We start from the raw sequence: 11,991 nt of genomic DNA on the forward strand, positions 1-11,991 counted from the left end.
GAAAACAGTAAATTCAAGCTCTATTGTCTGATTTATAAGCAGAAACCTAAGACGACTGTTGTTTGACTGACTGCTCGACTGTAAGGCTTCTGTTTTGTTTTCACTTTCCTGTTTCTTCTAACATGGAGCTGGCTTCTCCTTTCTGTCTCATTCACAAAGTGAATGTATGGCCATACATGTGCTGCCTATATAGCCTGAGAGCAGAGTGCACTTTACTGAGCATGTACCCATATTCATCCGTTCACTGAACTCTCTCATCCTTCTCTCCATCTGCAGCCGGTTTCTCCTCTGTCCTCTGTGAGCCTCACAAAGACTCCATTCACTTCCCCGCTCTCGTCTCTGTCCTCTCTCACCTGTCACCTGGGCCTGTGGGGCACGGGCGTGGCTTAGAGCGTCACTCTGTGTAACTGTGTAATCGGTTCAACAGCACCAGCTCGCAGCACTGCAGGGTTTTCAGAGGGTCAGTGTGGAAGCAGCCTGCCAGCATGAAGAAAGTGTACAGTCTAGTGAACTTAACTAAAGCCAAGGACCAGGAGGTGCAGCCCATCTGTATCAAGGTAGCACTGCTTTGATTTTAGAGGCACTTTCATAAGAAAATGTAATTGGAGTTTTATTTTTAAGGGCAGCGAGTCAGACATTCAGGTACAGGCTGTTTAAATGGGAATACTTGAATATAAAAACTTTAAAATGGCCCTTTATACTTGCCTTTTTAGACTACTACAACCTTGAGTTTTCTTGTTATAGAAAAGCAGAGTAATGTGGAAAAATAAATGGAACAGCCTTAGTCTTTATTTGTGCTTGAAACAGCAAATCACTGGACCATTTATCTATGAAGAATCTGTTGTCACAACCACAAAATAATGATTGTTTTTTCATTCACTACTTCAACTGTGAGTTTTGTTGTAATAGAAAAGAAGAGCAATGTGGAAAAAGAAAGTAAACATCCGTAGTTATTATTTGTGCTTAAAAACAGCAACTCAATGCACAATTGTTCTGTCTGTTTTCAAAACCACAAAATAATAATTATTATTCACTGTACTTTCATCGTAGCCAGCCTTGAATTCAAAACTCTAACCCTAAACTGGTTCTGTGACCATTAAGTTAACTTTCACTCTGCTCCGAGTCACAGATTAATTACTTTTTTGTGTTAAACATTAAGTGGCTGCTTGAGTAAGAACCTGCTTCTGTATGTTTGTATTCAAGTGATCATTGCTCAAAAGTTCAATTTGACAAAAGTCTGTCTTTTTACTGTCTTTTTAAAATATTGTTGCATATAGATTAAATCGACCTGAAACAATTGTCACCCAACCTCAGTGAAGCGTGTTGGGATTCAAGGGGTAAGGGGATTTTTTTCCAATCTTTGTTAATTGATTACCAGAGCTTGAGCTCACTGTGTCACCTTGACACTATAGTGACCTCTATAGGATCTCATTTGGTCTAATAACAGGAAGTCAGAGGGAAGCAGAAAGCTGCTCCACAGAAATCCTCCTTTCAGACGTCCACAGGTCTCAGGTTTAATTGTTGCTAACGAGGACTTGAAGGCTCAGTTTGAGAAGCAGCGTCACTTTCTCCACTTATGCATCTGTAATGAATGTCAAATGAGTGAATAAGAGTTTGCTATAAGAAATATTTCTGAAATACCTGGAAATATCACTCATTTTCGCTGATGGGATGAACCTCCAATAATTTAGTTGATATTGTGTTCGAGTTTTCATTCAGGGTCACTGATTTATCATTGTAATGTTTCCTAATAGACCTATTGTGAACGCTTGAGGCATACATCAGTGGTGCTAGCTGGTTTACTGCCACAGAAAGTACAGTGTATTGAGTTGTAGTCGAACATTTTATTTCAAGCTACCTTCACAAATTTAGAAATTATTGAATTATACAAAGACGCTTTGATTAAACGTTTCACCTTGGTTTTCGCGCGCTCTTAATGCAGGAGTGGAGTTGTTTGTTTACGGCTCAGCATCAAAGGATTCATGGTCTATGTATTTGACAGTTTAATTGTACATTGATCTACATACATTTTATATAATATTGTTTAGACTCTCTTAATAGTTTTAAATGATTCATTGCCACACACATCATTGCACAAAATTAATACAGTGAGCATCAAAAGTGAAGAAAAAAAACAACATAAAAACAGGCACAGCTACAGTAAGCAGTTTGCTCTTGGCCTTTCAAAGCCTGGAACTCGTTCATTTTGGACTTAAAGTCAATGGGACGTTCACTGAGCTGCTATAGTGCCCTCTCATTGTTGAGCTCAGGTAGGGGAGTAGGGAGCAGCTCTTTTCATACAAGGTCAGGTTGGCTTTGTGCATCCGGCGAATGTATTCCATGCTCTTCTCGTTGGTAGCTGTATAAATATGAGAGTTATAAGCAACAGCAATTTGGCTTTAATTGCCCAGTGTTAATTCCAAAGAAGGGGAACAAAATATGAGGGTAGAAGTATAAACGTATCATCTTTACTATTTTTCAAATTCAGTGACAACCCTTGAATCCTGTTTACCTTTGAGATAGAAGGCCACATAGAGGACTGCTGATCTTTGTATGCTGACAAAGCGATACTTTGGTTTGAGGCCCCCCCCCAGCTGCTACTGCCACAGCCTTAAAAAAATAGAGACTTCATTCAAATCCATTCCAAATCACCCTTAGCTTCTCATGTTTGCAACGCTAAATCAAAGGAACGTATTTAGTTACTGTAAAATCTTAAATAGATGCTAATCAGAATACAGTGACATTCTAAAATCAATAGATTATAGTTTAAATGTCTAAAAATATAAAAGTAGTTGGTAGTTAGCTATGTCGTCTAGCAAGAAAAGGTCAACAAAACAAACAAATTGTCGAGACCAAACTTTAAACGACATGCATGATATGTAGTTTCTTTACTTTTAGCATCTTATCGCCTAAATGTCTTGGAATGAATAAACAATAATTTGAGAACTACAGCCTATTGCTGTTTGAGTAACCTCCTCGCAATGTGCAGCATCACAGATTTATATAATTCTCTCTTCACCCATTTAAAGCTGTAGAAAAAACAGACAAGGTATCAACAGCCTTTTCTGGTGTTTGAGGATTAGTTGCTCGGCAACCTCAGTGTTTTAACTGCAACGTAATGCTGTGGAAAATGAAAAAGGTCAAGATAAAATAGAGTCTTCATCCTTTATGCCTGATTAAACATCATAATCAGGGTCAGTCCAGGGTCAGAAGTTAATACCATATTCATCACACTTTTACTTGCAATGATAATAAAAGAAAATGTGGACCTAATCCAAAGTATTAAAAATGTACCAGGAGTAATCTAACAGAAAACAAATTTAAATACATTTAAAAAGTATAAACCTCCCAACTCTGATTATTACTCATTAGACCCCTTTCAAGTTTGTTCCAGCAATTTAACATTGCTCTCTCATAAAGTTGGGGCACTTGACCAAAATGGTTAAAAACTGTGCTGCTAAGACATTAGCTGACTTTTAAACTCAAACTGGATCCTATGTTTCCCAGAATGCAATTCAACAGCATCTTTCATTTGACCTAATTCTCACATCTTTCCAACCACATGGGCAGTTTGTAAACTTGTCTCAGAGCTGATGCCAAAGCAACCCTGATGTTCTCACTATGATTCCTCCAGAGCCACTTTTCAATTACAGGTTACTCCAGCCTGTACCTCAAGTCATAGTGGTGGAGGATCCCTTTCACTAAATGACTCCACTCATCCATGTGTATGTGTGTAGGAGTATGGTCCTAAATACAGTAGCTCTGTACACAAACCTGCAGCTGTAAATCTTCCAACACCTCATGCACATGTGTACTTTCGGGGGGTGGGGTCGGTTTGGGGGTGTGTCTGGGGGGGTGCATGCCATGCCCCCCTCATTGGAGCCGGACAGCTCAGGCTCAGGCAGCAGAGTTTGATTTGGCAGCCAGGGAGCCAACATGGCCAAGTGGGATCCGTGTGGCAGCAGCGCAGCCTTCACACAGCCACACTGGACGGTGAGACAGGGACAGACCCAGCGAGGAGTCGGGACACGAAGGAGGAGATTCAAGAGAGTTATGGGGGTTAATAGAACATCTGCTGTGATGTGAGGGGCTTCTGTGCAAGTGTGTCTGCATCATCATGTTGTGACCTGCAGTGGAACAACAGCTGATGGCCTCTTTCTCATCCTGTTTATTCTGTGTGTTTGTGTCTCTCTTTTTTTTGGCGTCTCCACAGCAAATACAGCTCACTGACCAGAAGCAAGAATTCAACAAACGTCCCAACAAGACGGGTCATCGCTCTCTGTCTCACTCCATCTCACAGTCGTCTACAGACAGCCACAGCTCAGGTATGGAAACATGCAGACACACAAACACACTCACACACTCTCACACACACACTTAATTCTAATCACATGTCTTTGATATATAAACCGAGCTGGTTCTGATCCAAGCAGCACGAGAACTACAGGCCTTTAGGATTAGCCTCCCTGCTATCTCCCTCAGCTAAATCTTAAATTAAAAGGAAAGGTCCTCTGAAGAATGACGTCTCTTTAATTTGGTGCTAATCGGCTCTGTGAGCCTTTTTCAAACATGTCAGTCACTGCCAGGGTTTCTGCAAAAGGCTCATTTCCAAAATCCTCAGAGGAAAGACTCACCTTGTTGGAGTCTGATTCCAAACATGGCATCGAAACAACTCAACCAGAATCAATTACAAGCTTTCCAACAAACCAGGCGCCTCTTCATTGCAATAAACGTGTATATCAGCTGATGATTTTTATACACAATGTCTAATTTCTGTGGTGCAGTCTGCAGCGACAGCTCCGAGGATGAGTCAACTCCCAAAGGCAAAGTTCAAAAGAGTTCCAAAGGCCTTTCAGACTTCTGCATCAAAAACATCAAGCAGGCTGAGTCTGGACGCAGAGAGATAGAGATCGCACAACAAGGTGAAAACACACAATCCCCCAACTTGTGTAAGAAAGAGAAATAAAATGTCATAAATACAAAAATATTTATCGTTTAAACTGTTCATGATGTCTGTCCTGACTGTGTCTGTGGCATTTAGAAATGCCAGCACTGATGGTCCTGAGGAAAAGAGCAGGTGGAGAGAAACCTCTGGCCGGAGCCAAGGTTGTGGGCTGCACACACATCACTGCACAGACGGCGGTCAGTGCAACGCATAGACACACACAAACACACACACACACACGTTGTATTTACAGCTTTTACATGAAGTGTGAATGCATTTTGTCTGTCACAAGGCTTTGTAGACCCTGCTTTTAAAGGTGCTATTAAACAAAGCCATTATGATTATTATGATGATTATTTTATCATTATTTTCAGAGTACAGGAGGACTGATAGAAGTTGAACATATGACCCGGTGTCTTACAGGTGCTGATTGAGACTCTGAGTGCGTTGGGGGCTCAGTGTCGCTGGGCGGCCTGTAACATCTTCTCCACTCAGAACGCTGCTGCTGCTGCTCTGGCTGAAGGAGGTACAAACAGATGTTTACCTCCTACTCCTCCGTTTTCTCACCTTCTCTTTTCCTTCTCATCACAACTCTCTTTGCCTCTCATTAACCTCTCAGGCACCTCAGTGTTCGCGTGGAAAGGAGAATCAGAGGACGACTTCTGGTGGTGTATTGACCAATGTGTCGGTGCAGAGACCTGGCAGCCAAACATGGTACTGTGAGGGTGAAGGGCACCAAACAGAAACTGTGCGGCTCTTTGACACAGTTCACTCAAAAATTTGATTAAAGTTAATTATGTTCTTTTTACCTAGAACTTAAAACCAAAGATTTTTTATTTATTTATTAAAGCAACGCTTATTTAAATAAAAAAAAGTGTTCAACCCATTTTTGGCTTTGAAACAATGAATATCTTCAAATTGCTACAAATCAAACTGAACCTATCGCTTTGAAAAGTACTTTATTCAGTTTTGGTGAACGTTACCTTTAATTTGTGTTTAGCAGCTACAAAGATTGTGCAATTGGAGAGTTTATCTGTCTTTGTCTCCCTTGTCAGATTCTGGACGACGGAGGCGACCTGACCCACTGGATCTATAAGAAGTACCCGAGTCTGTTCAAGAAGGTCAAAGGCATCGTAGAGGAAAGTGTTACGGGAGTTTATCGGTTAGTTTCCAACAATGCTCCGGTCTTTTTCCTGCACGTTATTCTCCAGCTCACACGTGTGTCTGCGACTGTTCCAGGTTGTACCAGCTTTCCAAGGCTGGCAGACTGTGCATCCCGGCCATCAATGTGAACGACTCAGTGACCAAGCAGAAGTTTGACAACCTGTACTGCTGCAAGGAGTCCATACTGGACGGGTGAGGACTCATGTTGTGATGCTACACAGGTACAAACACTGGGACAGAGATCTAACTGGTGAACTCTTCTCTCAGGTTGAAGAGAACCACTGACGTCATGTTTGGAGGAAAACAGATGGTGGTGTGTGGATACGGTGAGGTCAGTACAACTGCTGCAGGGTAACTCCAGTCTTTAGAAAAAAAGGTAAATTATAAAGTTTAAATTTGAGCACCTGTCTCTTCTTTCTTCTTCTCTCTCCTCGTAGGTTGGTAAAGGTTGCTGTGCCGCCCTCAGGGCACTGGGTGCTATCCTGTACGTCACAGAGGTGGATCCCATCTGTGCCCTTCAGGCCTGGTATGAGTGGAGGAAGCTTTTATCAGCACAGATGTGAAGTGTTTCCCTCTGTAGTACACTGTAGCCAAACATCTGGAATTCTGCTGAATAAAACCTATTTTGTAATCCTCCCCCTTCTCAGCATGGACGGCTTCAGAGTGATCAAACTGAGTGAGGTGGTCAGACAGGTGGACCTGATCATCACCTGCACCGGTGACTTTTACAATCAGTACTCTTAATGAGAATATCAATAGAATACATCACAATAAAGTTTAAAATCTAAAATTCTCTGCAGGAAACAAAAACGTGGTGGGGAGGGAACTTCTGGACAGAATGAAGAACGGCTGCATCGTCTGCAACATGGGACACTCCAACACTGAGATAGATGTGGTAAGAATGCTGATTGCGTGGGATCCTGTGTATGTTTTTATATGTGTGTGTAGATCTTTATATGTTGACATGGGCGTGTGTGTGTGAAACCTTCGCCTCCCAGGTGAGTTTGCAGACTGGGGAGCTGAGGTGGGAGCGGGTGAGGCCTCAGGTGGACCACGTGATCTGGCCCGATGGGAAGAGAATTGTCCTGCTGGCTGAGGTGATGATACTGTTAGTGCTGTAATTATCACACAACACTACAGGGAATTATACACAGAAACACATTTACTGTGAAATACATACATCCTGAAGGGGCTCAAGAAGAAGCTCTAATTAACTGTCTCTCCTGTTTGTAACAACACTGACTTAGATCTCAACTACATTGGGTACTCCATACTCTGTGAAGTTCTTGTTTTTTGTTTGTTCAGTTCTTCTTTATCAGAACTTTATTTAAAATTATTAATACTGCAGTGGCCTTCTTCACAACTGTGTGGAAGTTTAGTCTAACCCTCACATGGTGTTTCCCATATTACTGCCCTCTGTGGTTGAAGGGCCCGGTGCTGATGAATCGAGCAGCGAGAACAGATTTCCATAAAAATTTTAACCTTGAATATGTTAGTCTTTCAGGATTGAGCTTAATATACTGGACAGATCAGGTCGCGAAAGAACCAGGATTTATTTTCAGTTTCTTTAACATTACTCTGAATGCCCCTCTAGATAAAGTTTATCTTTCTTCAATATACAATCCGTGAGGTTATGATTGATGGGTTCTGTCATATTCTTTATGTTATTTTCAGTTTTCAATTCTTCCTCTCAGGGCCGTTTGCTGAATCTGAGCTGCTCCACAGTGCCGTCCTTTGTCCTCTCCATCACTGCTACAACTCAGGTACGATAATACAGCTTTTTTATGGATTAACTTAATAAAAGAACATGGGGATATCTTCACTCTTCTTCACGTGTATCAGAAGTCACCAGGCACTTTGTTTCAGGCGCTGGCTCTCATAGAGCTGTACAACGCTCCAGAGGGTCGATACAAACAGGACGTCTACCTGCTGCCCAAGAAGATCGGCAAGTCCTCTGCTCAAACACCCTCAAACACACACCACTACAGTTCTCCTGGTGTAAACAGGCAGAAGGTTGAGTGGACTTAAACATAATGAAGTGTATCCTTATGTGTTTTCAGATGAGTACGTGGCCAGTCTTCACCTGCCGACATTTGAGGCTCACCTCACAGAGCTGAATGAGGATCAGGCCAAGTACCTCGGCATCAGCAAGCAAGGGCCCTTCAAACCAAACTACTACAGGTGAGGACGTGAACACTGTTCCTCACACAAATAATACACACCTTGGACTTTTTGTATTTGATAAAAATATATACATATATTTAAACAGGTATTAGCTTGTGAAGCTGAAGGACAGAAGCTCTTCAGTCAAGCTCTTGTGGATTTTCATGTTACTCCCAGTCCTGTGGGCAGAGCACTGGCGCCCCCTCCTGTCTGAAGATCGCTTTCACGATGACGTCACTTGTTTTTCTGTGTGTGTGTGTGGTTGCATCTGTTCTATGTGTTAAACTGCTCCTAGTTAGACAGTAAATCCAGAATATACTTAACAATGTGTAAAGAGAAACACAAAGAGCTGAATGTTTTATTGTCTTCACTTCGAATCATAGATAATGACACTCATTAACTGGAGCAGGAATCAGTAATTTAACCAACACCAACTTATCACTGAGAAAAGAACACATATACACATTAATAAACATAAAATAGTCTAATGATCACATGCCCTATGACTTAATATTTTTAGTTTTGCCCTTATTTAAAGCCTGTCGTTGTGTTGCTGTCTCATAATTCTAGTAAAGCAATAAAGTAAATTGTGTATCAGAAAATGTGTAAATGTGTAACAGTCAAAACAGTATTTTTCTTTGTTTGGTGTCAGAAACAGTCTCCATTTCAAACCCTCCAAATATAAGGAAGCCCAATTCCGCCACTGTGATGAAAACAATAAAGATCTTGTAGGCCATTTTAATGACAAACTTTCTCAAATTATGACTTAGCATCTGTCCTGTATATAATACACTTAAAGTGGTTGTATTTAACTTACTTGTATGTGTTTGTAAACAAAGTAACTCACATTAACCCCATTCAAAAATAAAATTCAATAAAAAGCATTTAAAACTTATTTTGGCCCCTTTAAAAATCACGGAATAAATGAGAGAATACAGAATGCAAAGAGCAGAGTGTCAGGTGACTTTTAAAACACATGTCTAATCAATAACGTTGATATATTTGATAAATGTATGACATACTAATTCATAACTATGAGATATAACTGTAAGTCGTACTTTTGAGAAGGTTTGTCAATATAATGATTTACAGGATTTAAAAAATGTTCATCACAGTAGCAGAAATGTGCATCTATAAAATACAGATTGTTTTAGTTTCCTTTTAAACTCTAAATCTTGATAAATGGCTTGGTGATCCAGCAATTATGGGAGACTGTTTTGCCCGCTAGGGGGCGTCAATTTAACTTTACCCTAAATTTAAACATCTCATTAAATTCAATGGTTTATTTTACTGGGATTAAGAAAATTCAAGACAACTCCCCATGATGTGACGATGTCGACACACATCACAGTTATGTGTGGTGAATGAAAAGGGTCTGTGTTTTAGGTGCTGTGCATTTTAACATCAAAATATCACTCTTAAATAATAAATGTCCAGACTGAGCTTTTTTGTAAGAACTATGACTTTAATGGTGAAAACAGATTCCAGTTATTATTTCTGTAAAACAAACAAATTGAATGAATAAGAAACAAACAACATGCTGCATCTCCATAGAGTTCACAAACAAAACATCATATATCATATTATAGTCTCAGGTAAGATTTACCATATGAATATTGTATAGATATTATCTAAACTAGTATTTATCACATCATTATTGTGATATTTGGAAACAACACATGATCAAGATGTAGATTAATGGAGAAATGGCAGCTTCTCTTTTTCTTCCTCTCTGCTGTAAAATCAGTTTAAATATCTTAACACGTTATTCAACAATTAAAATAATCATTAGTTTCACATAGTCAGCTCTTTACTTTAGTAATAATAGGTACATTGACAGTTCAGATTCCTTTTAATACCACAACAGGTTGTTTGAAGCCATTTGAAGTTGTAGTTTGATTTAATATCAGTTCACGAAACCCTTTCTGATCCAGACAGTAGCTTCACTTGCAGAAGGAGCTGTGGACATTCGAGTCGGCTCCTGCCAGACGCTACGTAATAAACTGCTGCTCGTATGAGAATCATTATCTGCTTTCCTCGATTGCTGCACCCTGTCTGTCTCTGATCATGAAGAACTAAAAATACCCCCCCTGTTCCTGGATTACTGTAATCCAGCGCCTCCTTGTGTGTGTGTGTGTGTGTGTGTGTGTGTGTGTGTGTGTGTGTGTGTGTGTGTGTGTGTGTGTGTGTGTGTGTGTGTGTGTGTGTGTGTGTGTGTGTCTGTGTGTGTTTGTGTGTGTGTGTGTGTAACGGCTGAAGGTCCTTACTGAACTGTACACTGTGTTTTTGTGGAATATCAGACTGAAGGTAAGTAACATATACCACCAGTCCCTCTTCCTCCTCTTCCTCCTCCTCCTCCTCTCTCTGATAATTAAAACATGTACTTCACTGTTTTACCTCAAATGCTTCATGTTTCCTCAAAGTGATAATAAATAAATATTTACATCACTTCTGCACTTCATAATCCTATGAATTGAAACGCACCATGCAGTTGATATGTGTTTGAAATATCTTTATTGTATCAGACAAAGCAACACAAGAACATACACTTACTGCAGAGGAACAGTTGACACACTGATAAACAGCCATTAGTGTAAGAGATTAATGAGGGGATCCATTAACTTCCACACCCGATCTAATCTAACGACACCCCTCATTCTCTTGTATTACCACCGGTCAGAGGGGGGTTGTGTGTGTGTGTGTGTGTGTGTGTGTGTGTGTGTGTGTGTGTGTGTGTGTGTGTGTGTGTGTGTGTGTGTGTGTGTGTGCCCTTGCCTCCTCTCTGTTCAGGGATTCTCCCTAAAGAGCTTTGATGCCGTCTCTGCATCACTACAAGGCCTAATCACCCGCACCAGCTGTCAGTGCGTCGGCCTCCCTCCTTCCTCTCTCTGCGTCCACTGGCACCACTTAACCTCACATCCTCTGCAGGCGGCCATAATGGACTCTCATCACACTCGTATTGAAACACGATCAACGCATATCAGCCGCTGACGGCTCAGACAGCCCCAAACCAGACTAACGCCTCAGAGACACAATGAAGCGTTTGGTCCTCGTTTGATTGTTTGGTACTTTTGTTTAAACTGCAGATGATTTGTCGTTTTATTCTAAATTGTGTAGATTTCCTCTTTCTGGATTGGCCTTCCTCTCGTCTTACTCATGAGCTCCTGCTGCTCTCAAACTAAATACACTTGTAATAATCTTGTTGCAGCTCCCTATTGTTAAAGGATATTCTGTACCTGTGTTAATCCAGCTATTACACACAAAGAAGCGTAACTGAGGAGGTGATGTGTCATTGTGGTTTGACTATCCTTTAGAGGGATTATCCCAAATCTACTGAGGGTGGAGTACGAGCCAATGAAGAACCCATTGACTTAAAGTGTGGATGCAGGTTTTTCATTTCTTTCTTTAACATTGCTTGACAGGGCTTTTTAAAAAATCACATTTTGCCATGGATCCAGATCAGGGGGCGGATCCAAGATTATGCTTCCACCAATTTAATAGAGAATAATTTTAAGATATTGATGAAACTACTCGGACATGGTTGGGGGACTGATATTTATGAATATGTGTTATTTAGCGTAGATCCAAACAATAAATCTGGATCTATTGAATGTGGTTTCATAAGGGGGCTGTTGGACTTTGGCAGAGTACGAACTCTAGTTTTAATATGTTTTAGGCCTAAAACAGTCAAATTCAACAATTTTAACTCCATAAGCGAT

The 11,991-nt window shown here is 40.6% G+C and overlaps 1 protein-coding gene across 3 annotated transcripts; it reads left to right on the top strand.

The window, feature by feature from the left end:
• The first annotated feature begins 464 nt into the window (after window positions 1–464).
• On the top strand, window positions 465–8,294 carry LOC133009264 (putative adenosylhomocysteinase 3). Of its 3 annotated transcripts, none has more exons than XM_061076710.1 (16): window positions 465–494; window positions 4,214–4,325; window positions 4,785–4,922; window positions 5,042–5,142; window positions 5,369–5,471; window positions 5,565–5,659; window positions 6,001–6,107; window positions 6,185–6,301; window positions 6,377–6,440; window positions 6,547–6,635; window positions 6,757–6,827; window positions 6,910–7,004; window positions 7,108–7,206; window positions 7,804–7,872; window positions 7,976–8,054; window positions 8,170–8,294. In XM_061076710.1, the coding sequence occupies exons 1-16, from the start codon at window positions 486–488 to the stop codon at window positions 8,292–8,294; spliced, it is 1,473 nt and encodes a 490-aa protein (XP_060932693.1). In that variant the 5' UTR covers window positions 465–485. The 3 variants fall into 3 exon arrangements, with proteins under 3 accessions (XP_060932693.1, XP_060932691.1, XP_060932692.1); XM_061076708.1 differs by having other exon boundaries at window positions 486–557; XM_061076709.1 differs by having other exon boundaries at window positions 486–506.
• The last annotated feature ends 3,697 nt before the right edge of the window (window positions 8,295–11,991 follow it).

The sequence above is a fragment of the Limanda limanda genome, chromosome 8, assembly GCF_963576545.1.
Source record: "Limanda limanda chromosome 8, fLimLim1.1, whole genome shotgun sequence".
Classification (NCBI taxonomy): Eukaryota; Metazoa; Chordata; class Actinopteri; order Pleuronectiformes; family Pleuronectidae; genus Limanda; species Limanda limanda.